General features: G+C 44.9%; 1 protein-coding gene across 1 annotated transcript; it reads left to right on the plus strand.

Annotated features, from left to right (window-relative positions):
* Positions 1-10,374: 10,374 nt before the first annotated feature.
* POGLUT1 (protein O-glucosyltransferase 1) lies at positions 10,375-26,224 on the plus strand. Its single transcript, XM_050915111.1, has 11 exons — positions 10,375-10,459; positions 11,009-11,099; positions 13,918-14,061; positions 14,503-14,638; positions 17,191-17,312; positions 18,870-18,929; positions 19,947-20,046; positions 20,831-20,889; positions 22,805-22,972; positions 23,520-23,576; positions 24,206-26,224. Exons 1-11 carry the CDS (start codon positions 10,375-10,377, stop codon positions 24,360-24,362), a joined length of 1,179 nt encoding a protein of 392 aa, XP_050771068.1. The 3' UTR covers positions 24,363-26,224.
* Positions 26,225-26,249: the final 25 nt, after the last annotated feature.

Consider the following 26,249-nt stretch of genomic DNA (forward strand, 5'->3'; position numbering starts at 1 on the left):
CCTGTTTCTGATGCGTGTCAGTGCCACACATAGATGCTTTGGAGGAACATGTAACCGTGTCCCCAAGAATCACAAAATCATTGAGGTGGGAAGGGACCTCTGAAAATTGCTTAGTCCAACCCTGGTCAAAGCAGCATCAACTAGAGCAGGTTGCTTAGGGCTGTATCCAATCAGATTTTTTAATATCTTCACAGACAGAGACTCTGCAACCTCTCTGGACAACCTGTTCCAGTGTTCAACCCCTCATCACAGTAAAAAAAGAAAAAAAAGGTCTGCTTATGTTCAGACAGAACTTCTTGTGTTTCAACTTGTGCCTGTTGCCTCTTGTCCTTTCACTATATACCATGGAGAAGAGTCTGGCTCTGTCTTCTTTACTGCCCCCCCATCAGGCATTTATACACATTGATAAGATCCCCCTGAGCCTTCCCTTCTCCAGGATGGACAGTCCCAGCCCTCTCATCCTTTCCCCATATAAGAAATGCTCCAAGTCCTTAATCATTTTTCTGGCCCTTTGCTGGACTTGTTCCAGTAGCCCATGTCTGTCTTGTACTGGGGAGCCCAGGACTGGACACCACTCCAGATCTGCCTCACCAGTGCTGAGCAGAGGGGAAGGATCACCCCCCTTGACCTGCTGGTGATGCTCTTCCTAATGCAGTCCAGGAGCTGTTGGCCTTCTTTGCCACAAGGGCACATTGCTGGCTCATGTTCAACTTGGTGTCCACCAGGACCCACAGGTCCTTCTCTGCAGAGCTGCTTTCCAGCCTCTCAGCCCCTGGCCTGTACTGGTGGCATGGGGTTATTCCTGCCCAGGGACAGAGCTTGGCATTTCCCTTTGTTGAACTTCATTGAGACTCCTGTTGGCCCATTTCTCTAGCCTGTTGAGGTCCCTTTGAATGGCAGCACAACCACTTGGAATAATCTGCCTTCTGCAGAGCGCTCTTCTTGGTACCAAAAAGTTAGAGGTTGGCTTAAATCTTGAAGGTACAAGGCATCATTACCTTGAAAAATTCAAGCACTCCTCTTGGTCATTTGAATGTCTAAGCACCCTTAGAACTATGTCTGAGAACTACTTTTAGCTACATGCAGATCAATGTACCATCAGTATGAGATCACTGGTTGACTCAAGAGTCAAAAGTAGCAAATCATGAGAGCTTTTTCAAAAAAATAAAACCTTTAAGGAATTGCCAAGCTTTCTATAGAGGTCATACCTGTTCCAAAAGACTTAAATCTACAGGGTTTTTTTCGACAATCGGCTGACACTGTTTCTGTAACACTCCAGCTTTAAGGCCAGGAGGTGTCTTGGCCTGATAGCTGTCTAGCAGGGTGCCATAAATACTTAAAGAATTTCCTTGAGCAGATCATCTCCCTTTAAATGTTTATGGATTTTACAGCTAGAGCATGGATCTTCTACAATCTATGAGTAAATTCTGCTGTTAGGTGTATTCTATGCTTCCCCAGCCTTTGGAGACTTTTCTTCGTAACAGATTTTAAACTTGGAACATTTCACAGTCTATGAAAGCAAATTGTTCTTGATTGTCAGTTGGGGGAGGGGGAAATTTCATACCCAATGAAGTTACTTCTCCATCAAACTGGAGAGATGCATCAAGCTATATTTTTTTAGAGAACTCTCCCAGAACTTGTATTATTCAATATTTTCATTAATGACAAGAATGAAGGAACAGAGGCTGAGCTTATTAAACTTTCAGATGGCACCTTGCTGGGAGGGGCTGCAAATATGCTGGAAAACAGACTTAGTATTCAAAACAGCTTTGATTGTCTGAGAAAGTCTGGGAAAAAAAGATGTTATTCAAAAAAGACATGCAAAATTCTACAGTTACTTAGGAAAAATCATCTATTCAAATGTAGTAGACAGGAGAAAGACTAGCTACATGGGAGCTACAATGTCAACATAGGAAGAAAGGATTTGGACTTACCATGGAAGCAAGCCCAAAATGAGCCAAAAATTCCTACTAGTCTGAGCGGGCTCCGTCACTGCATGTCTTTAAGAAGAGGGCAAATGTTGGTCAAGACTGACAGATACAGCTAGCCATGCTATCGGACAGAGGGATGGACTAGAAGGCATCCCAATGCATCCTTCAGTCCTATTTTCTGAGTTTTCAGTGATACTGTAGTTGACAAGAAGAAAAGTTTCACTGCTTGTTTGAGACCGGTGGGCGTCTCTGAGTCATGCCCTATCATCACTGACAGACCGTCTCAGTATCTCTTTTAAGATAGATCTAGCCCTCTGACGATAGGAGGTAACAAGAAAACCAACAACTACTGCTTTTGGAAGTCTCTTCCACAAGCTCTCCTCTCTGATCAGTAAAAGCCTTTCTCAAATTTTCTACCTAAATAGAGTCAAAATCAGTCTCTACCTTTTCTCTTTTATGCCCCTTACTTTAATTAGCACTTTCCTCAACGCTCCCTACTTCTCTTCTAGTCTTCTCAATATACTTCAGTAACCAACAATGCTATCAGGACAGGATTTATCTTGCTTTGAGGACTGAATAAGCCAAGTGCTTTTAGCCTTGTGGGTACTCTACACAACACAGCTGCTTGCAGCACATGGTCCAAGGGCCTGGATTCCTAGCCCAAGGATATTCTTTCCAGTCCTGTTACAAGAAGATGTCCCAGGTTGCTGTAGAGGAGTACAAGCCATCTGTTGAACTCTGTGCCAACTGTTTCAAATCTCTTCTGGATGCATGCACCTCTTGCTCCTCAGATCTTCAATAGCTGGTAATTATTCACCCTTTATCAACTGTAGGGTTTACCTGACAAGTAAAGTACAACTATTATTTTTGTAGCACAGGCAGTGCAGGGAGTACTCTGAGGTCATGTGTTCGAGTTCCTAGCTTAGTGCCCGCTACAGATTGGAGATTCGTCTACAGCAAAGCAAAGACAATAAAGAATGCACCTTATGGTCTGCAATGGCCTTGAAAGCTTTTGAAATCTCTGGTGTCTCTGATGACCCTTCTATAATTTCCTTATCCTTTCCCAATCTCCTTCCATGTGTCTCACCTTTTATTTTTCCAAATGCAGATAGAGACTGATCAACTTTTTCTACAACCATCCCCTTTCCTGTTGGTGATAGCTCATTCAAGGTGGCCAAGTCCCTGAACTGCTCTCTAATCATCTGCTGTATAAGAACATCAGAGTAGGCTGTGATGCTCTGACGTTACAGCCAATGTGCTAGTCATTTAAATAGCGTAGTGTGATGCAAAGTTGCAGTGGAAGAGTCAATCTCTAAAAGAGAAGTTCAGCTCTGATAACTGTTCAAGTCACTGGAACTGTAATAGGGATTAAATTAGCCCAAAGACTTTCCTCATGGCAAATTGTTCTCAGAAAGCAGGTTGCTCTCTCCCCTCAACTCACATAGACATGAGTACTGAAGAATCCAGCTGGTTCATAGACCAAAAGGTGTGCCAGACCTGAAAGAAGCCTACTACAAGCAAGAGGCTTAGTGAGAGAAAGGGTTTTTTAAACCCCAGAGAAGTTCTGATTTGAATTTGCTTCTCCCTGATTTTAATACAAGCTTTAGCTGAACCAGAAAGAACATTCTAGATGTCCAGCTAAGAGGGGTATCACCGTGAAGGGAAGATCCTAATCCTGGGAAGACATGAACTAGTAATGCTTTGGAGACCTTCCTACCCTATTAAATATGGAACAAGAAGTTGTCCATCTTACTGCCACTTGAGACCCAGCTCTTGCAAAGTTTGAGGAAACCAAACTAATCACCATTAGCAAACAAGGGTCAGTAAGTGATAATTAAGTAGCTTGGGGATCTATTAAAAAAACTTTAGAAATCAATGTTTACACTATGTAGTTACAAATTAGCTGCAATGGGCATTGTTAAGAAACCATTTTTATAAGACAAACACTGAATGTGTGCACATTAGAAGAGTTCTCCCACAATTAGAAATCACAGCACAACTCATTTTATCCCGTCCCTAAATTAGAAACTTAATGCCTCCGTTTATTAGAGAAGGAAATTCTATTACATTCAAGCAACGTTAAGATACAGAAAAGCACAATTTTTGTGCAGCTCTGCAAAAAAGTAGTTGGAAAAAAGCTGCTCACAATTACAGTTCAATGCTTCAATGATTTAACAACTTGAATGAAGTAACGTCTATGGAGTCACAAACATCTAGGAGTTCTCCAGCGATGATGGTCTTCAGGAAACAAATGACAATGACACTGGTAGTGAGAAGTGCTGGGACTTCAGGAGGAACTACAGCCCTCTCAACACTCAGCACTTTGTACATTAACACGCCATTTGTTGCCAGTTGAATTAGCGCGTAAGAGCTCCCGTATTCCATGTTGTTCAGGAATTACTCCTAACCAGGAACCCCAAAGAGCTTTGCATTAATCACTGTCTGAGCTCTAGCTGATCGGTGCTGTTCAGCGTGAGCCTCTGCACAATGGCACCTCCTCTGAGAGCTTCTGAAAGGTACAGGTCCCCAAAGCTTCCCTGGGGAGCCAAGTTCAACTACACCCAACTAATGGACAATGGCAAGTACATACAAGCTGTCTGCTCTCCCTAATAAATGTCCTGTTGTCCCAGATGTCCCGTGTTGTCACCTGTGTCCTCTGGAAAACCCGTACCATGGTTAGTCAGCAAAAAGCCCACTACTTCTAGCTGCTTGCCTTTCTGGACTGCAGCCACTCTAACCTGACACCACCACCGTGAAAGGCAGCAATTTACACTCTCCCACTGTCCTCTGGAATTTGGGAAACATGAATCTATTTCTCCACAGCACGCACTGCCTACAACAATCACTTCACATGATCATGAAGTCTCCGCAGAGCACACCCCATCTGTAATTGTTGTTTCTTGCTGTTACTATGCATCTATATCACTTGTGAAATACTGCCAATCCCAGACTACAAAATGACACCACGTTTTTGTTCCACTTTTTCTGTTTACTTATCTCAACCAACCCACCCCTACTACGATAGCAGTTTCTGCTAGCACAGATGTGACAATCCACTGCAACTGACTAGTGCCAGAAGTGCAACAGATTGACACTGCCCCCTTTCTGGCAGTATTTCGACATCGCTTTCCACCGGTGTGGTAGGTTTAGGCACTGGGGATTAGCTGCGATACATGTAAGCTTGTACTGAACTGTAGCCCATTGACAGACATTATTGTTATGTATATGAAATCCACTGTTGGCAAATACAAGCGACCTGCTCCCTTATAATGCTGTAGTGCGTTCCAGGAAAGACTACCCAGTGATATGAAAATGGCTGCTCAGGACTCCCACATCAAGCTGATGCAAGCCTTCTTCGTTAACTTCCTTCTAGAGGGTGAGTGCTTTCCACCAGCACACGCTCCTCCATTTAACATCACTTGTATTTCTGACTATTGAGGGAGGCAGAGATGTCTCGCACTGCCTTCAGGCTCTAAATGGCTTTCTGTATCTTTATTTTCCTGCAACACTTCAAGGATCAGTTTTCTTCATGCCTCAGAGAAGTGGTATCTAAATCGTTTTAAACTGAAACAGGGACAGAATAAGCTGTGCAAATCATTTTCTAGTAGAACCTTAATTACATCCTGCAGTGTCTCGTCCTCAGCAAACCACTAGCAATAAAATTCTGCATTTCATTTGAGAACCGACAGGGCTGGGTTTTTCTGTTTTGTTTTCCCCAATTGACATATACATAATCTAGCCTGGGACTTTGTTCCACAGCATTTTTGTCAAAGGCTCCAGAGAGTATGCCTGCAACTACTAAATCTTTCTCAGGTTCGCATTCAATTTGCAAGTTATACAACTGTAGCTAAAGAAAGAGACGTTCTATTTGCAGGAAGGTGTTTGCCAGATCCCCACTGGCAATGGCAAAAAGTGATTTATGATCAGTTTTAGTTAACATGGCCTCTCAAACAGATTTTAAAAAGTCTTTACAGCCATGGCCTAATGCCAAGGCCTTTTCTATAGGAATATACTCAATTTTAGCTTGTGTTGGTGCCCTGAGACTCAAGTGCAAAGGCAAATGGGTGCAAATATTGAATACATCCTCTTGATGAGACAAAGGGCTGCCGAATCTACCAGATCTCCCCATGCTCCACCATTACAAATCTGTGCCTTTTCCAGTTTGTTGTTTGTGCAGGGATGTTGATGACTTTCAATCCCTCAGTTCATCCTTCTGTGCAAGAGTCCTACATTTTCTTAACTCCTCCAAGAAAGGTGAATTTGCCTGTTCCCTTTTTTAGGGGTACAAATAAAAAGGCTTAAATATATTCCTGGCCCCATATTTATATGTGCACTTACACATACAGTTCACACTAAACAGGTGTCCTTCTTCCCTTTTGGGGCTGCTACACTCTGTTGCCCTTATGAAAAATTCTTTATAATACTGTCATCACTGTCATGAGCACAGGCATCCCCTGGCACATGCAAATTCCTCAAGGGATGAAACCACCGCAGTTCTTGCATCTCCTCTCAAGCACCAGATGTAGTTGGTTTGTGTTGCTCCCACAGCATGCACAAGTACTCAAACTTTGACCTCGGGCTTGAGCTACAGACGCCTTGCGCAGTTTTTCTTGGATCCTCCTTTGTTTCCATTGCCTTCACAAACCCTCGGGCTGGGCTGAGGGCTGGGTTGCTGACTTCCTTCACTGGCAGACTCAGATGGGGTTTCATCAAGACCAAACTCTGGGATCTCCTGCACTTGTTTTGCCCAGTCAAACTCAGCAGTTCTGCAGGCCCTGCAGAGTCTTAGTCTAAGACTTAGTTCATGACCCCAGCCCTTACTGGGTGTCATATTCTGATACTATACTTCTCATGCAGTGCTCCAGTTGCTGTAAGTTTCATAATTAGCCTCCTTTGCATAAAATAATTGAATATTCAATACCAAACATCCCCAAGCCACATACTGCAGATGTGGCCAGCTTTCCTGAATCCTGACAGCCACAGCCCAACACCTCCACAGGGCTGCATGTTACAGGACACAGCTCAGAGCCAAAGGGAAAAGAAGCTCCATGAGGAGCTCACCAACAGGAAACAATCTTGACTCTCTAGAAGCTGTGTGGCTTCTTATGGGAAAGACTGGGCTCAGCCCCAGAAGCCCTGGTAATGTCAATCACAGGTTTTGAACCTCAGCAGTCTGTACAGCTTCCTTCCTCCCTCCGCTGAGCTTTGAGACTACCTAAGCCTTTTGCAGCAGCCTAGCCCCACTGACGATCAAGCATGAAAGCTGTGAGAAGAGCCACACGTCAGCTACCTCTCAACTATTGGAAGTTTCATTTATAATGTCTGGGTATTTCCCCTTTTACTAGCACCACCTTTTCCAGCTGCACATAAACCTTCTCTAGCTGTCCATGCTTCTGGAGAACTTCAGAGCAGGTAGGACGGCCACTCTTCATATGAAAAATTCACCATTATTTGAGGAGTTCAGAAAACCTGGGACTTCCATTTAGCACAAAAGGATGAATTAAAGGAGAAAAGCCCCCACTGGCACCCCTGCACAAGCAGATAGTAGCAATTAGAAAAGCCAGACCACAGCTCTGAGAGAAACTCAGGATGTAGGAAGCACATTTTCTTTAGCTCAGTCTTATAACCAGCTTAGAGAACCAAACTCTTTCCCAAGCACCCTTCTTCTAACCTATGTTGAATATGTAAAGCAAGTACACCAGACTTACAGCCAAGTGATTTTCCACTCCAGGCACATGGAACATGATGAAAGTAAATTTGTGGGTGTTTGTGCTTGATTTGGCAGAGAAAAAAAATGAGGGAGGGACTGTGTTTGAGGGAGGGTATCAAAGATCAGAGCCAGATGCTCCTGCACAGAGCTCTGGATTTGCAGGAAATTAAGAAGGTAGAGAAGGTGAGGCAAAGGCTGTGTTTGAAGTGAGAGTCAAGGGGTTCTGAAGCTTACAACCATCCAAGGTGCCTGGGGGGAACTACAGCACATGCCAAAACCACACCACAGTGGCCTGGGGTGCTTTCATTATACAAAGCCTGGGAGAGCAGAGGCTGTAAATGTAGCTTCAAAAGGAGCTTCATCTTAAAGTCTTAGCTCTCAGGGCCTATTAAACATTTATGCTGACTACCACTCCTACTCTTTGCTTCAGAGAAAGCACCCGAAATAACCTTTGCTACAGAGTGAACTACTACCGCTCTACCGGCTGTGTAGGAGACTAGCGGGGAGCTGTGAGAAACAACCAGAAATGGTGTTGGAACAGCATGCTGATGTCTCTATTCAGTCAGCCCAGAAAGAAGCAGGAAAATCAGGTCTGGAACCTGAGAGGGAAGACAGAAAACTGTGCTAGAAATAATGGGTGAATTAGCCATGTAGAGATGGCTAAGACTGAGTGAGGCCAGTGGAGGCAAATATAGATATATAGGAGTATCGGCAATTTTTGCTTTTACCTTACTTAAGGTTCACACTTTTGGGGGATTCTTCAGACCAGCCTCCAGTTTTGGATCTATGACTATTGCAGCTGTGAGAGAGACTGTAGAGGAAAAGGAAGAAAGCAGACCCTATGCAGAAATCAAAAGGAAGACAGAGGGTCTCTAGGAGAAGATGGAAAGAAGGGATTAATTCCCCTGATTTGCTTAAAAATTCTTTGGCTGTGCAACAGGAATTTAGGATGAGACAGCCAGAAGTACTCCAGATTTTCACTCTAGGAAGCTGTTACTACTAATAGCAGATAATACACACAACATTCACTTATTTCCTCATAGTTCACTCATACAATCACTCGGTTACCCAGTTGGAGCAACAGTTGGAGGACAACCCCCGCTGCATACTCAGTAGAGGGTTGTGCTGACACACTAGCAGCTTCCAAGCTAGTGCCTCAGAGAGGCTGCTGAGAAAGTCCCTCAAAGTCATTTATTTCAACTGATGCACACATAATCCTGCAGTCTTTGTCTGCATGTAGGAGCCCGTGCCCCCCAGTCATACAACCTACAGTTGATACCAGCATTCACTTGTGGCCGTGCACAGATTGAGCAGACACTTGGTGCCTGGAGTTTATCAGCTCTTGCAGATTCAGCAGGACTACCAGTCTCCAGAATTTACCAGCCTTTGGGAAACCTTCACGCTCCTTCTCAGCACATGCTTTTCCTCTTTGGTCTGTTTTCTGGTAATTATTTCTCCACCCAAACCTGCAGATACCTACAGGACCAATTCAGTTTCACACAAAAGAGGCCTTTATGACAAGTTGAGTTGGTGGCTTGTGCGGCTAATCACTCGGTGTTCGCTCTATAGGTAGAAACTTCACGTAAATGTGGCTCCTTCCTATTAACAAGCATCCATAGCACCTCCTCCTGGAATCCAAAACCACCAAGCTGGATCCGGGCTGGGAAAGATGAAGGTTTAGTGTTGACATTTAAATACACAGACCCCACGAAGAGGGTACAGGCCTTCCCACAGTCAACCTAGGGAAGAAACATCGACCGACTGGTCTGGATTCATGTTAGGATAGTGTCTGCTTAGCCCCAGCCTCCCTGACCTACATTAATCTGGCTGCTTATCAGTGTGGTTATTACATCCAGCGCTGGGTTAATGAGCCTGTCTCCTGAAGGCTGGCCAAATATGACTGAGCTGACCCAAACACTAAGTGGAGGGTAGTTTTGAAGACTGTATTCTTAGAAACCATTTTGCAAAGAGAAGGTCCTACACACCACGTTGATGGCACTCAACCACCAGTTCTCGGTCCTGCTGTTTCTCTTCTTTCTTGCAGTCCACGTCCCTGAAGCTGCAGAGAAGTTCATACAAATCAATCTAAACCTTTATACCGTAACGATGAGATTCATGACTTAATCCTAAATGATCAAATTGAATCAGGCCTTGGCAACAGCAAGAGGTCGGGCCGGCAGAAGGAGCCTCTTACAGGTTGGACAAACTGCTTGATGAATTCAGGTGGCCAGGGAAGTTCCCCCCGCCAAAAACCCCAAAGGGAGCGAGGGCCACCAAGGTACACAAGATCTGCGTACGGCTCCTGAGGCGCACAGGAGCGGAGCCTGGAGGTTATCTGGAGGGACTGTCACAGATGCACACTCAGGCCTTCTCTGGGCCGTGGATATTTTTGCGGCACAGTCCCCATCTACTGTAGGGGCCCGCCCACGCCAGCGCCTTTATTTCCGTAAGTTACAAAAGCCGCCTGCGGTCACGACGTGGCCGCCGCGGGGGTCTCCCCACACACAGCCCTTGAGCGGGAAAGGACAGCGCCGCCATCGAGCCGCCGCGGGAACTACAGCTCCCATCAAACGCCGCGGCACAACGCCCGCTGCTAGCGCCGCCATCTTTGTGCGGGGCTGGCGGCGGCGGCCGCCATCTTTGTTCGGGGCGTTCACCACCCACCCACCCACTCTCGCCCGCCGGCAGCGGGTCGCGCATGCGCAGGTCGGTGCTGGCGGCGGCGGCGGCGGCATGGGGCGGGAGGCGCTGGCCCTGTGGGCGCTGGCGGCGGCCGCCGTGTGGCGGCTGGAGCCCGCCGCGGCGGGCGGTCCGGCAGGTGAGCGGCGCTCGGAGCTCTTCGCGTCGCCTCGGGCGTGAGGGTGTTTGCGGGGGATGGGGGAACGGGACGCGGCTTCGCGGGCGGCGGGGAGGGTTGGTGGCCCGGACGGGAGCCCGCGCGTCCTGTGAGGGCGCCGAGGGAATCTCGCCGCCGCCGCCGCCTCCTCTCTTCTCCGCCCGGCCGGGCAGCTCCCCCGGCACCCCGTGACGGCCCCCGGGCTGAAAGGGAAGCCGGGAGGAGCCTGACAGGCTCCTCCCGGCTTCCCTTTCAGCCCGGGGGCCGTCACGGGGTGCCCGCCTCACTGCCCCTTCCCCGGCTCCCCTCAGCTGGGTGGCCCCTCTCCTTGCCCGTGGCGGCTGCTGCTTTCCCGCTTGCTTTAGGCTCGCTCTCGTTGAGCTGCGTGGACTGGAGCAGTACTGGAGTGTGTTGTGGGACCCTGGTGCATTGCTATTGCCAGCTGGACCAGGAATGCCGTTCGGCTCCTGCTAGTTGTCCTGGGAGTTTAATGGATTAATTCCTTTGACTTTTCGTTCCTGTGTGTTTTAGATGCCCAATGGAAAACCATAACTGACCAAATTAAGAAAGCTGTGGAAGTCTATAAGCCATGCGTAAAGGAGAATTGCAGCTGCCACCAAAGGTGAGAAACTGGTTTCCTTTTGACTGCACAGGCCTCTGGCCATGAGAGGGAATACTTTTGCCAGCACTGATGGTTGGGAATTAGCTAGAGAATATTTGGACTCTAAGGTATCACATCTTCAGCCATCATAGGTCACAGTGCTTGCAAGGAGGAGGTTATTAATGGTGGTGTATGAAACAGGTTGACCTCCATAGTACCAGTAGAAGGTGTGTCCACCTGCAAGCTGATCACACTCCTTGTTGTCCTCTGCAATTGAACATACACTATGTCCGCATTTCATATATCATCACGCAATAAGCCATACACGTAGCTGGTGCCATTTCTGTTTTAACAATCCATTTCTGCCTTCTCTCTCAGTACAATGTTGCTAACAAGTCTTTCTCACGGACTTTTAAAAGTGGAAGAAATCAAGTATGTGCAAAATATTCTAAATAGCTAGATTAAGAAATATTGTTACAGAACACAGATTCATTTGGTGTGATAGTGTGCTGTACTTTTTAGCACTCTTTCTAGGGTGTTTAGTTCACTGCTTCTGAGAATTGGAGTGATGGTGGATATTTAACTACCTGACTTTTCACATGACCAAAGCACAATCCAAGAGGCGCTCATTCAGGAAGACACAAGTCCTGTTTATTTTTGTTGTTTAATAACTATGGAGCATTATGCATAATGCCAGCACTCTGACTTGAAGTGCTGGCCTAATCTTCCTACAGTGAATTTAATGCAGAGAGCTAGAGGCTTATATGTGATGCAAGACCACTGTAGGCAGTACAAGTGGAGGCTGATCTGTCTTGTACACATAGCCAAACCAAACTTCCTTTCTGTTCGCACTGATAGAGCACGGCTGCAGCGTGGCGAACGTTACAGGTGCGTAGGTCATCATTGCCATATGGGCAGGGATTGTAGGACTGGGTTTTGTGATGCCTTTAAGCAGCATTTTTATTTAAAGGAGAAGAGGGAATTCAGGGAAGAGTCAACATATTCTTCTGCCTTTAGGATTAGGATTCCCAATGCAGAAACACGGATGCCCAACTTTAAGCCTCCTATTTAAAAGTACCAGGTGTGCACATTCATTTTGGGGGTGAGATTGAGTGCTATATTGGCTTTTAATATCAGATGAGTCTTATTGGGCAACTACTTGTACACTCCGTTTGGAGTTCTTGATCTTCATTGCTCTTGAAATATTGATGAGGAAAAGTCTCTTTCTAATTTAGCCTTCCAGTCTTTTTCCTAAGTTCCAATTCGGATACAGCCTAAGAACATCTCCTAATCTTTAAACATACACGCCACCATCTCCTGCCCACCTTTAGGTAGAACACCTTCCCAAGTGGTTACAACCTCCAAATCTGCTTCAGAACATGATAGTTGATAGTAACGTGAAGTTACGGTTGCTGTGGGTCTTAAAACCTAGTTTTCACTAAAGCAGTAGTTCATTTAAGGGTTGTTAAGGAGCGCTGCTATCGTGACAGGCATTACAAAAGAATCCAGGAAGATAATACAGCACGTACGCTGTGTGACACTTAAGAAACTCAGTTAATTTTCATAGCTGATTTGGAGGTATGTGAATATGCAGCAGAACGCTGAAAGCCAGTACTTTTCCCCATGTAACAGATTCTACTTAAGTCTAGTCTTCTGTGACTCAGTGGCCAAGGACTGAAGGTCCTAACTTGTTTGTTGCTACCTTTCAGTTGTCGCTTAGGTTGCAATGACATGGATGAGCCATAAACCTGCAACTTTCTTCCTGTTCTCAAGCTCATTACATTTGCATCCCTGCCAGACTGCTTATCCTGTGGTCAGCCCATCTGCACCATGGCAATTCTTTATGTAATTTTACTGTTTTCTGCGTGATTATGAAATAGCAGAATCCTGGAGGTTGGAGAGGACCTCTTGAGATCATCAAGTCCAACCCCTCTGCTCAAGCAGGGTTGCCAGGACTGTGTCCAGTCAGATTTTAAATGTCTCAAAGAATAGAAACTCCACAGCCTCTCTGGGCAACCTGTACCAGTGTCTGACCACGCTCACAGTGGGGTGGTCAGTTTGATCACCCCGACAGTGTTGTATTAAACTAAGGCATTGACGCAGTGTCTACCAAAAAGTGGGGAGAGAGTCTCCATGGCTGTTAAAATCTGACAGTGTTCATTAAATGCTCCAAGCAGTTAGATCTGAGGACCTTTAGACTAAATTTATATAAACTGCATCCTCCTTCTGTATTTTCTTATGTTCATTAGGTTTATGTTTTCATACTGCATTCCTGGAGCTCACTGGTGATGTGCAGATGTCACAGAACACGTGCTACGTAGGCCTGTCCTCCTGGGCTGGCTTTCTCTGCACCCCGCATTATTGGGTGATGCTGTTCTTTGCGACTAGACTCTTACCTTCTTTTTTTAATGTCTAAGTAGCATGACATTGTGTGAGGAATTTGGTCTTGGTGTGGCCCATCATTCACGGAAGGCCAGAGCACAAGCTTCACAACTCAAAGGTTAAGTGAGCTGAAGGTTTTTACCTGTAACCTGCCAGGGTATGTGAGGTCCTTTCTGGGAGAGTAACTAGAGTTGTCCATGTTGATTTAGCCTCTGAGTCCTGTGGTGGGCTTTCTGTTAGGGCAAACAGTACATAGATAGAGTGAAGCTTGGACCTTTGAGTCTCTGAGTAACAGCTCTTCTAAGTGACTTAAATTCTCCATTATGCCACATGTAGCAGAGCTCCTGGAAGCTATGTGGAGCTTGTTTTAGCTAGAAGTCTGTTCTGTATACTGCAGTAATTTAATGCACAGTATCTTCCCTATTGTACATAATAATGGCTGATTGTTTTGTTTCAGTGTCTGGAAGCAGGACCTGGCTCCTTTTCGAGGTGGCATTTCCAAGGAGATAATATCAGATGTGGTGAGCCGGAAGCTTGGGACACACTACCAAATCATTAAGAACAAATTGTACCGTGAGCAGGACTGCTTGTTCCCTGCAAGGTAAGAGCTGTGCAGAAGATCTCATCTCCCTAGCTGGGACACAGGAGTACTTCCAAGTCTGCCAAGTTGAAAGTCATTGAGCACAATGGTATTTCAGAGGTCTGAATTCCTTATCAGGGCAGGAGCCTAGGAAATTATGTATGAAGCTTAAATGTAGCAAGAGGTAAGCGTCATTGTTGCACTTCACTCTACAAAGGGTTGATTGGTTGTGGGATCCCAGAGAAAGCTGCAGATCAGGCCAGATTTAACAGGATGGGTTGCTTCATTGGTGTCTGTACTGCGTTGGGGCTTAGAGGCTGCTATAGGCGGTTCCCAGCCTGCATCATGGTATGGCTCAGGCTCACCTTCTCTTCTGCTCCCGCACAGAGAGAAGGGCCTGCAAGAGACTATAGGATTCTGCCTTCTCCTTGTAGCTCTTTGCCATATGTCGTTTCTCCACAGATGCAGTGGAGTTGAGCACTTCCTTCTGGGGATCATCAACCGCCTCCCTGACATGGAAATGGTGATCAATGTGCGAGACTACCCCCAGGTCCCCAAGTGGATGAAACCTGTTATCCCAGTCTTCTCCTTCAGTAAGGTGTGCACACCTGTAAAAGCTGAGCATTTCCGAGACATGCATGTCCTCCTTTCTCTTGGGAACGTATTTTTGACCATGGTTCCCCACAGATTTTCTGTGTGTCAAAATTGCTTGCTCTTTTTTGCTCTTTATGTTTCCTTTCACTTCCAGTTTTCTGGCAGACAGGCTTGCAGATTTATTCAATAGAACAGTTTTTCCCCTCATTAGCTCCTCTTCCAGGTCAAAAAATGTACCTCTGCCACAGTGGAATGATGCACAGCTGGATGGGATATGTGCCAGCATTGCTGTCATTTGCTACAATGCCTCTGTTAAAATTGTAGCCATAGTTTATCAACATTGTTAAGGATTTTTGATCATCAGTCAGCTGTCATACAGTTAATCTCATTTAATGTGAATATTTTAGTCCTCTTTTTGGTACCACAGATAAGTGTTTCTTATTTTCTTTTCCATAATATTGCTATGTCCTGTGAACCTTTTCCCCTGCATTCCCTTTTCCATCTGCAAACATGCACACACAGGCAGGGGTGCGCACACGCAGAGAGGCATTTGCCCTCTGCTTCTCTGTTCCCAGACTTGAGAGCCCTCCCATATGTTTTCCTACCTCTCGCGTTGTTAAACCTCACTGTAGCATAGTGTCTCATCCTTTCCAACAAAATATCATTACACCTCAAACTTCAGCTAATCTTGCTTTGCCTTAGTGTATGTCCAATGTGCCCAAATCCTGCACCCTTCCTACCTAACCCTGATCATGTTCCTGTCCTTGGCTGAAGCCCAGCAGACAGTAAGATGCAAAAAGAAGCAATAAACCATTTGCTGTTGCTAGTTCAGGCCCTATTCTGTTTCTGCTAACTTATAGTATCTTACTCTGAACCCAGGGTCTACAGCTCATGCAGTCGGAACCATAATATGATCCATAACTATTGCCTAGTCCCCAGCCATCCTAAAACTCTCTCTAGAATTTCAGTACAGCATTGTAAGCACTCTCATTCAATAACCGTGTTCGCTGCCAGAGGTAGTAGTAAAGCTAGCTGTCGTGCCCCTTGACCATTGCACAGACTTAACTCTAGCCAGCAGAACCCAAATTGGTGCAGAGCAGGTTGCAGGACTTTAATCTTTGCAGTCGTATTCATCATCCTGCCCTTGGGTGCCTTGCAGGACCCCGCAAGAAACCGAGTTCTCTGGTGACCGTTGTCCAGTATCTGAACTGTAACCTCAGCCCTATCCTTAACTGAAAGCCAGTGACCCAGGCACAGCTCACATTTAATCAGCCAGTGTTAGGAAGGGTCCAGGATGCTGATCCAGGGTGCTTTCTAAGGCTGAAAGCATAGGGGTTGAAGGATCATCCTATTCTGCTTCTCAGAAGGCCGACCCTGGGGTGGTGGTGGAGCTGTCATGGTTTGTTATCAATGCCTGCTTATAGCAAGACTGAGAAGGAGCAGATCATAGAAGCACACGCTCGTTTAAGTTGGAAGGGACCTCAGGAGGTCACCCAGTCCAGCACCTCACTCAGAGGAGGACCAACTAGATCAGGGTGCTCTGGGCTGTGTCCTGCCCAGATATGAGCATCCCCAAGGACAGGGTGTCCACAGACAGTGTTTGACCTCTGTCGGAATGAAAACATGTTTCCCAATATCTAATTGGAATTTCACTTCTTATAATCAAAGCCTGTTGCCTCTCATTCTGTCTCTGCACTTCTGAAGAGTCTGCCTCCATCTTCTCTGAACTCTCCCATTACATAGTAGGAGACAGCATTTAGGTTCCCCTAAGCCTCCTCTGCCTGTGCATGAACAAACCCATTCCTCAGCCCCTGTTTATATGTCATGTGCACCAACCTCCTAACTACCTTGGTGGCCTTGGACGCTCTCCAGTATCTCCAGGTGACAGATAGATGGATAATTGTATAGGAAGTTTATTACTAGTGCAAGGAAGTAGCCTATAGTCTGGTTTCATGAAAGGGTTTAGTCTTACTTAAGTGCTGGTCTTCTCTCTGATTGTATGGGAATTTAAGCATCCAAATAGGAGTGAGGAACTGAAATTCTTACATGACCTGGGTATTTGTTACAGTGAATCGTTAAGTGATCTCTAAGAAGGCTGAAATGAACTGAAGTGTTGGAAACCTAAATGTGAAAGTGTCTATAAGTGTCTCTGTCTCTGAAGAGATAATAATGCCTTTTAACTTATCATCAGTAGAAAACATTTGTAGCTACACATAGGCACAAGTCTTTAGAAAGGTGAGTGGAGCTCAGGTCTTCCGCTGTTTACTAATCGGCTATATCATGGACCTTGTTTGTTATTTTCTAACACGAAAGCCCCATGTTGTCATGCAGCAAGACAGAGCCTTTTTAAAATCATTGAAACGTTTCAATATTGAGTTGTCTTCGTATGAACCCCAGCAACACCGTGGTGACCGCAAAGCTCTCGTGGCTGCTTATGGAACAGTAACGGAGAAAGCTGACAGAATTCCCAGAAGGGACGTTCACTACTGGTGGGCTCGGTCAGTAAACTGAAGTAAATATTACTCTTATTCTTACATAACTCTCCTTTTTCTTAAGACATCTGAATACAATGATATCATGTATCCTGCCTGGACATTTTGGGAAGGAGGACCAGCTGTTTGGCCAATTTACCCAACAGGTTTAGGACGCTGGGACCTCATGAGAGAGGACCTCAGAAGGTACGTTTTGGAAATGGTTATGTGAAGGGGGAGGTTTAATGGAAGACAAACTCACAGTAAAAGCCATCTAGCACTGGGCAGCATTGGGCCAACATTGAAGTCTAAGACCATAGGTCTGATGGCCTGTGATCTGTCTTGCTGCCTCTCATTAACTACATACAGCCTAACTGCTGTATAAGAATTCTCCATGGAAACCTTGGATGATGTAACTAGAAGTTATAATTAGCTTCTCTGTTTCCAACACTTTAGTAAGGAATGCAGAGGACAATGTAGACACATTCTTCATGCTGTCAGGGCCAGATTACTATCATTTTCGGTGGGATAGGGTTTGTCAATAAAGTAGCAGTTATCTTTTGCCTGCAGAAATCTCCCCTGACACATGGAAATATTTTCCTTTGTTTCCAACTACTTCTCTCGGAGCTGTGGTTTTTTCACTGCAGGGATGATCCAGGATGTTTGTATAAGCTTCTGGAAGGGTAAAGGAAAGCCTTCTTTAGATCTGCTTTTACTTGAGTATTATTGTGCAATAGAGAAACCTGGAATCGTTCCCAAGAATCAAGAGTCATTACTGGGCTGAGAGTAAGACAGAAGAGGTTTCTGACTGGGAGTCTTTCTTTTGGCAAGCTCTTTGACTATTAGCAGAATAAGGGGCTGTTTCCTATGGAGAGTGACAAACAAAGTGTGCAACAGTGAGTGAACATAGAAACATAACAAGAAGAAACACCTTGATGTCAATCACTTGACATCAGAATGCAAGGTTGAATGTTTCCCTCTTCAAAATCTGAAGATCTATGGGACTAATCATAGGTGAAGCCTGACGTGATATAATATAATGAAGGTCCGAAGCATTTACTTATCCTTGCTTTCTCAGTGAACCCCACTTGTGTCACTGGGTTCTAAGCAGATGCAAAGCTTGACCTGCGCCAGTCAGTTTGGGGATCAGGACCTACATGTCAAGCCAGGTGCAACAGACAAGTACAACAAAAAGTTCCCCAGAGGGAGGCAGGTGACTGCACTGACAGAATTAAAATATGGGAACAGCTATTTTGAAGGACTTGCTTAGATTTAAAATGCAAGTATTTTGGGAAAACAATGAACCCCTGTGTTTTAAATGCAAAACACTAGGCAGGTTTTTTGTTTTTTGTTTGTTTGGGTTTTTTTAATGGGAAATGACAGTGGTTAGAAGTTCTCTAGTCATTTTGCACTATCCATATTCAGTGAAGTACAGAAAAATAAAGCAACAATACAAAAAGCAGATTCAAATTTTAGGTAAATTTTAATACCCTTAAAGGTTTGGTGAGGGGGTTGTGTGTAATTCTTTGTTTTGACTGAAAGGTATTCTGAAAAGTAGCCGATACCATGTTGCCTTAAACACGATATTCGCAGGAAAACCTGTTTCGTTGGACCTGGCTGAGAGTTTTTTCTGCTATAATGAAGAAAGTGATTTCCATCAAAAATGAAGACTAATAAAAAGAGATCATGCTGTGAAAACTGATGAGAGTGCTGTTTCATGGTTGTATTAAATCATTTATTGCCATGTATAAACAATATTTTCAGATCTGCAGAAAAATGGCCATGGATGAAAAAAATCTCTAAAGGATATTTCCGAGGATCCAGGTGAGCATATTTTCCTGTAACAGGAGATCCTACCAGCATATGCTGTGACAGCTGTCTGTATGCAGAAATTTCTGTATCTCCAAGTGTAACCCAGAAGGTATTTTTTTAAAAGTAAGGAAAGCGAGACATTTTGTACAGCAGCATTTCACCATTAGTGATTCTCCCTAAGAGTTGCTATTTGCAACTAGTTTATTAGAGTAAGTCTAATATCAGAAACAGAAGTTGTGATGGATTTGCTACGTTATTTCTTAATGAGTAAAACTGTCACACTAGGAACCAGCTTGTTTTGTTCTGTGAAGGGAACTGCAGGTCCATGATACAAATTTAAAGATTTGGTATTGATGTGCATGCTTCTTGCCAATATGAATACTTTATTCGCTATGCAAGTGCTCGACACTGAATCAAAAGTATCCTTGCTTTAAGTTACCTGAGTGGTGGTGGATAAGCGAGTAGATTATTTTTGCCCTCTGTCCAGTGCCAGCTTGAAAACAATGTTAAACCCAATGCTTTGTTCCCCCCCCATCCCCAGTAGGGAAGGATTTGATATCTTGCTAGGTAGGCCCGGGAGATGATGAGGAGTGAGTCTCAGGAATGTCATAGCCTTGTTTATCAGTAGTGTTTTAAATTAGTGTCAGAGGGATCAGTGCTGAAGATGCTTGGCACCTCTTAGCGCTCTCTGACTTAGAAGGGAGTTAAAGTACTTGGCACCCATCAGGATAAAGCCTGAAGGAAACAACATCTCTGCTGATTTGTCCTGGGAATTGCTTGAATAATACTATTAAATATTTAGTAAGTCAAATAAAGAAACATGGCCTCAGATCATTTTGGTACATATAACTCATTCTCATCGGCTAATAAACCCTTGGACAGAAATACACTGTATGGTAGGTGCTTAGTAATGTTTTTGGGGCACACAGGGAGGTCAGCCTCATAAAGAGGCAGGGTCTTGAGTCCTGTAGTTTGTTAGCTGTGTTGGGTCATGTGGATTGGCAATCACTGATAGCATTTCTTTTGCAGAACGAGCCCTGAGAGAGATCCCCTCATTCTGCTGTCCCGAGAAAACCCAGAACTTGTTGATGCTGAGTACACTAAAAACCAGGCTTGGAAATCTGAAAAGGTGTGTGGGTGTTGTCTGTCTCCTGAGTGTGAAGGCCAGAAAGGGTAGCATTGCAAGATGGCTTTGATGGTTGAGAAGCATGTTGTTGGAGAGTTGTGGGGGATCCTCTAGAGTGGGGGAGGCTCGTAGTTGCCTTGATGGCTGCACCTCTCTGACGGATGAAAGGAAGGAGTCTCTAGAGCCTGGCAGGCCAAACATTTTTCTTCCATCTGCACTTTTTGTTCAAGGAAACCAGCACACATAAGAAAATGAATCTGCCAATCCCCTTCTCTTCCATTACAACAAAATTAGCCAACTCTTCCCCTTCTAGCCCTGAGCTGCCTGCCTTGTCAGCCTTTTTAATGCTTTTCCTGTCATCTCCATTTCTTGGTCTTGTTGTTGGTAACTTTCTGATAACTGTTGCTGATAACATTTTAGTTCCATACTTAGTCTACAGTCCAGCTCTCTCCAGACAGTCTTGGCTAATCTGGTTACGCTTGGCTTCACATAGTCCATTGTCCCAAGCTGTTTTCCGCTCTGTAGCTGCCAACTAAACGTTATCATTTAATGTGTTTGTGCTGGCATTTGCTTACAGGCGGTGTGTAATTTACTGAACTTTTTTTCTTGTTTGAAGGGCTGGGAATTCTTCATAATACTTCTAAAAGCCCACCGGAGAAGGTTTTGTCAGAAGTGGGAATGGAGAGTTTTGAGACTTCAGCTTTGTTTCTAACTGAGAAGGAAAACAAACATGAAATCACCATATAAAGCTCACTGATTTTTTTTTTTTAATTCTCTTTATTTTAAGGACACCTTAGGGAAGCCTCCTGCAAAGGAAATTCCACTGGTTGATCACTGCAAATACAAGTAAGAGTTTTGATTAGTAAAGCTGTTCAAGGGCTGTGGGTTATTTCTTTCTGTGCATGGTGTAAGGTCTCATTTTATTTTAAGGTCTAATTCCAGCAACTAGCTCCATGCAGATAAGAAAGCTTGTGAACAGATGTAAGGCAGTTGAAAATTTGGGAGCTTAGCATGGCCTCTTTCAGTGTCAGCTTTCCCCTGTCAGGTCAGGAGAAATAAAGTGCCATGTCTTTATATGCATTCTGGGGCAAGTGTTGCCACTGGATGTATATAGTAAAAGAGAGAACCTGAAATATGATTGAGCAGACACAGTATTGATTCATACTTTGTATGTTGTTTGGGAGAATGTGGTTTTGATTTACAAAGGTTTTTGTTTTTTAACTACTTTAGGGAGGGGTCTTTAGTGTAATATTCTTGTGGGTTTCTGTGTAAAAATATAAACTCTTAGTGTATATGCACTTGTATGTCTGATGTTTTGCTTTTTCTTTTGCTTTAAAATTACCTAGTTACGATTCTGCCAGCTAGAATTTGGTGATATAAGAACTCAGTCATTTGGCTGGATCCGTGTTTTTGTGCAAATGTGATTGACTTGTCTCATTTTATATTTCACTAGACTGTTGCCCAGATTTCTCCCTTCTGTTACACATAGACTTCCCAACTCTGATGCCTCCTAAGCCCCTCGTACAGTATAGGCTGAGACATTCTCACACACTTTTGTCATAGCCCAGGGTCTGGTAGGGTCAACATGAACTTCTCGCTGCTTCCTTCAGTGTAGGTGCTATAGCAGGCTGTCTGAGAGCAGCGCTCGGTGACTTGGCTGAGGTCACGGATGGTGGGAGCTGTGTCTGGAATTGGACAGAGGCATTTCCATGCTTCCAGACCACTGTTCTTGTTACATCTCTACGTGTATTTGTTGAGTTCTTAATACAACAAGCTCCTCGTCCCTGCCTTGAGCTCCTAGGTAATACAAAGAATGCAAAACAGTTTCAGATTTACTCCTTGTCACTTACTGCTGAACTAAGTTTAGCTGTAATTCCCATCTCACCCAAAATAGCTTCATTAAAGGAAGAACTCCCTTCCCCAGCCCAAAATGTTTGACTTCAAAGATGAGTTGTATGTACTGAGGGGTTTCACCCACAGGAAAAACAGCTTTCCATATAATTGGAGAAATGTGGGTTTAAAAAAGAAAGCAAGTAAGCAAACAAACATCCCTCTGAGATACAGTTTGCTAAGAGAAATCCGCCCCCAGTCAAGCCCACTTTGCTAACTTGGCAGAAAATACTGAAAACAAAACTGTGGATTCTTTGTTATCTGCAAAGTCCATCTGTTGTGTGCTAGCCTATTTAACCTCTTAGGCTTGCATTCCCAAGTTAATATGAAACAATTAGATTCAGATTAAAGCAGGATCCCAGAGGGGAAAAAAAAAAAAAAAAACCAACTGAGATAGATGTGGCAAAGCAGAACAATGAACAGAAAAGCTCACTGCAAGACAAGAGAGAATTGGGAAAAAACTCCTCGTGGTAACAGAGTCTCTGAAGTGTAGAGTCACAGGATCAGCATCCATGTTGTGACCTTCCATGCCTTGTTGGCAGTTGTCTGTGAGGCCTCCTTTGGTTTGTCGTAGGCAGGTGTCTTTATCAGAGGTAAAGCCTCATGCCTTGATTTTTCTCCCTCAGTTTTGACAGACAGCAGAAACTCACCTAGCACGTCGTTAACTTCAGCTCACCTTTCCTGTGAGGAGCTTCAAGTAAATGTCTTCCCTTTGTTTTAGTGACCGGTGCGTAGCTCAGTGTGAGGGAGATGCCCCAAGCTGCTACCGGTGAGGGAAGGTTGACTCTTACTCAGAGGCCAGTTTCTTCGTGCATTTCCTCACAAAATGCCAAGTGTAATCAGATCCCTCTCTTTGCTTATCCTTTTAAAGGTATCTGTTTAATTTCCGGGGAGTGGCTGCCAGTTTCCGGTTGAAACACCTTTTCTTATGTGGTTCACTCGTCTTTCATGTTGGAGAAGAGTGGCTGGAGTTCTTCTATCCTCAGCTGAAGCCTTGGGTCCACTACATCCCAGTCCGATCAGACCTCTCCAATGTCAGGTGTGAGACCCCAAGTGTGCTCAGGGGACCATTGCATGCCACGGGAAAACACTGCTGTGTTTGGCAAGGCGGTTTGATTTGAATTACACTAAGAAGTGCCTCCGCTCCTAGGCATCAGACAAAGGCTCTTGGAGGTCATGTTCTTTTCTCTTTATTACTGCTCCCAAAGAATCCTTTGCTCCTATTACTTAGAGAGTACAGTTTCACTGGAGTACAGTTTCACTGGCATATGTGGGTCTATTGCCCTCACTGAAATCAGCAGGCACTAGGCACTTGAATTTGCAAGTGGGCCCTGCAGCACAGATAAGGGGGAAGAGGAACTTATCACTGGGCCAAAGATGTGTTAGCTCCCAGATTTCAGCATGCTGTCCAGAACTGATATGGAACAAATGAGAAGGGCACGTTTCTTCTCTGCTCTGAAATGAGGAGCACCAGTCCCTCGCTCAGTTGTAGATCCTTAATCTCATCTTCTGCAATAGTTTAGCTAAGGGACAGTGTTCCCCATTGAGCTAGTTGTTTCATAGCATCTTTTTGGTCTTCATTTTAGGGAGCTGTTGCAGTTTGTAAAGGAAAATGATGCCATAGCACAAGAAATTTCAGAGAGGTAAGTTGTGTGTCCTTTCTGGCTATCAGGCAGTCGTCTTCCAAAGTATTTTCTTATGCAGCTTTTGAAGGGGTTACCTATCAAAGACAACCTACTATTAATAGGGTGCAGTATAACTGATCTTCTGCAATAACAGCAGGAGGGTTGGAGAACTTGTAACAAGCAGGGGGAACAAAGAACAAGATTATATGCTTAGGTCTTTGGTTCAGATGTGACCCATGTCAGGAACCCCACTGAAAGCTGTCAGAAGTTGGGAGCTTTCATCTCAGTACGAGGTGAGTTGACCCCTGGGAACTGTGTCTGCGTTGTAAGCATTATGTATCCAGGCTGGCAGCGACTGGCTTCTGAAGCAGCATGCATCAGCGCTGCTCAGGCTGAATCTGATATGTGAAATCTGATATTTATTATCCCAGATAACAAATACCATCTTGAGGATAACAAAAGCACTGCAACTGTCAGAGCTGTGAGCGTGAATGAAAATTGTGAAATTAAAAGAGACGGTACAGAGCGGTGCATGTTGTTTCTCATTTGAAACACAGAAGAGTGAAAGTTGATATACATATAAAACAAAACCAAAGACTCTTGTAGGAACCGGAGGTTGGTTCTGACTGTGCCTTGTGTGTCTCTAGGGGACGCCAATTCATCACCGAGCACTTGCAGATGGAGGATGTCTCTTGCTACTGGGAGCATCTGCTGTCTGAGTATTCCCAAGCCCTGACTTACAAAGTGAAAAGGAGGAAGAGCTACAGTGAGATCACTTCTGAATGGCTGAAAACGGAACTGTAGAGACTTCTCTGTTTTTCTCTTCAGCTCAAACTGATCTCTGTGAAAATCTGAAGATCAGTGTATCTTCTTTCTTGTTCTCTCAGACTTCTTATCCTTTACGCTAGAACTACAGAGAACAGCAATAGGCTGACTTTGAAATCGCTCCTGTACAGTGGGACCCGGTTATACTGTCACCATAAGAATGCTAAGTAGAATGTTGGATTATGGCTATTTAATGGGGTGGTTGTGGTCATGCCTGGAAGAGGGTTGTTAGCATTTGGGACTTAGTTACTACCTGTCTCAGAATGATCCTAAATCCCGTTCAGTCAATGACAAGCCTTTCTGTTAATTTTACTGGACTTTTTACCAAGTCCTCTGTACTCGTGGGCAAGGTACACAGATTGTCAGCTACACTCAGCTGGGAGACACATGCCCCTTTTTTTGGCAGATGGTCAGCGTTTTCTCACCTGTGTGATAGCACGTGGGATATTGGGTGTTCTCTGACAGAAGCAGGTACTGGGATTTGGGGTAACCTTTTTAGATAGCTTAGAGCTTATGTTTATGTCGGGTTTTAGAGGCTGATGGTAAGGCTTTGATGTGCCAGTGAAAGGGCAGATGATCCTTGCACAGTTAAACTACCTACCTCATAGGGGAGCGGCTGGTGACGATGGTGTTGCCACGGTGCTAAGCCTGAGTAGCAGACAGTCAAGCAGTTGGCAACTGAGATAAAGACGGCTCATCCTCTGGCAGATGAGCTGGGTGCCTGCACAGCCACGCAGAACTGAGCCCCTGTTAAACTCTCACCGGTCGGCTGGCCAGACATCCTTAAGAACCCAGAGAAAGTATACGCAGAGATCGAGTCAGCTTTTCTTTTTTCCAGATGTTCACAGATTCTCTGCTCTGATCCCCTTCTGTAATCTTTCTAGGGTGGTTTTCTGTTTGTTTGTTGGTTTGGTTTTTGTTTTTTTTTTTTTTTGAGGCTGGTAACACCTCTGCTCACTTCTGTATTTGCTTTTCTTTCCCACTGCTGTTACACTCCTTTTCTCGTCTGTTTCAGTCTGGCTGAGGGAATGTCTTCAGCCACCCAGTGGCAGCTAGTCCTCACATTACTCGTTTTGAGTTCGGTCACAGGTTGCTTGCGCTCACTGCATTTATGCCCACTACAGGCTGCTCAGCCCAGAGGGAGCGCAATTTCTGAAATGCTCTGTGGCCCCTGAGCTGAGAGGCCTGGTAGGAAGCAGCACCTTCTCTGGCATCCAGACAGGCGCTCAGAAGAGCGTGGGCAGCAGCACGGGGTCCCAGGAGGGCCGCTGCCTCCCAGGTGAGCACCCTTGATGGTAAAGCGGCCTCACGGCTTAGGAAGCAGCACATCAATGGAAGAGAACGATAGCAACAGCTCATGGTCTCCTCTGCAGTCGGTTTGGATCAGAGAAGAAGAAAACACTACAAGGAACAATAACGCTAAGTGCACCTACACGCGTACGCACTCACACGGGGGCCTTGCAGCACTGCCAAGCCCTGGTGCAGGGACATAACTGCCAGACCTATTCGTCAAGTGCTGGTTGCTGGAGCAGCGTGCCGGTTACGTGACCGGTGCCTGGGTTATCCCAGCCTGCAAAGGAAACAAATCAGGGTATTAAAATAGCCTGGTTTCCGAGGAAAAGAACTGTGCAAGAGCGGAAGGGGTTTTCTGGGTTTGTATTTTTAGTCAATGGAGAGACAGCACTCTGAGAAACTGAAACAGCTATGTATAATATTTTTAAACTGTTTTTAATGAAGTGCTTTTGGAATAAAACAAAAAAAAATGAAGTGTTGTTGGATGCATCATTGTTTCATCAGAACTGTAATAAAAGACCTGGATCACCCCCAGCTGTTTTGCCAAAGATGCGTGTCTTTCTGTTTTTTCTC

The sequence above is a fragment of the Gymnogyps californianus genome, chromosome 1 (assembly GCF_018139145.2).
Source record: "Gymnogyps californianus isolate 813 chromosome 1, ASM1813914v2, whole genome shotgun sequence".
Lineage (NCBI taxonomy): Eukaryota > Metazoa > Chordata > Aves > Accipitriformes > Cathartidae > Gymnogyps > Gymnogyps californianus.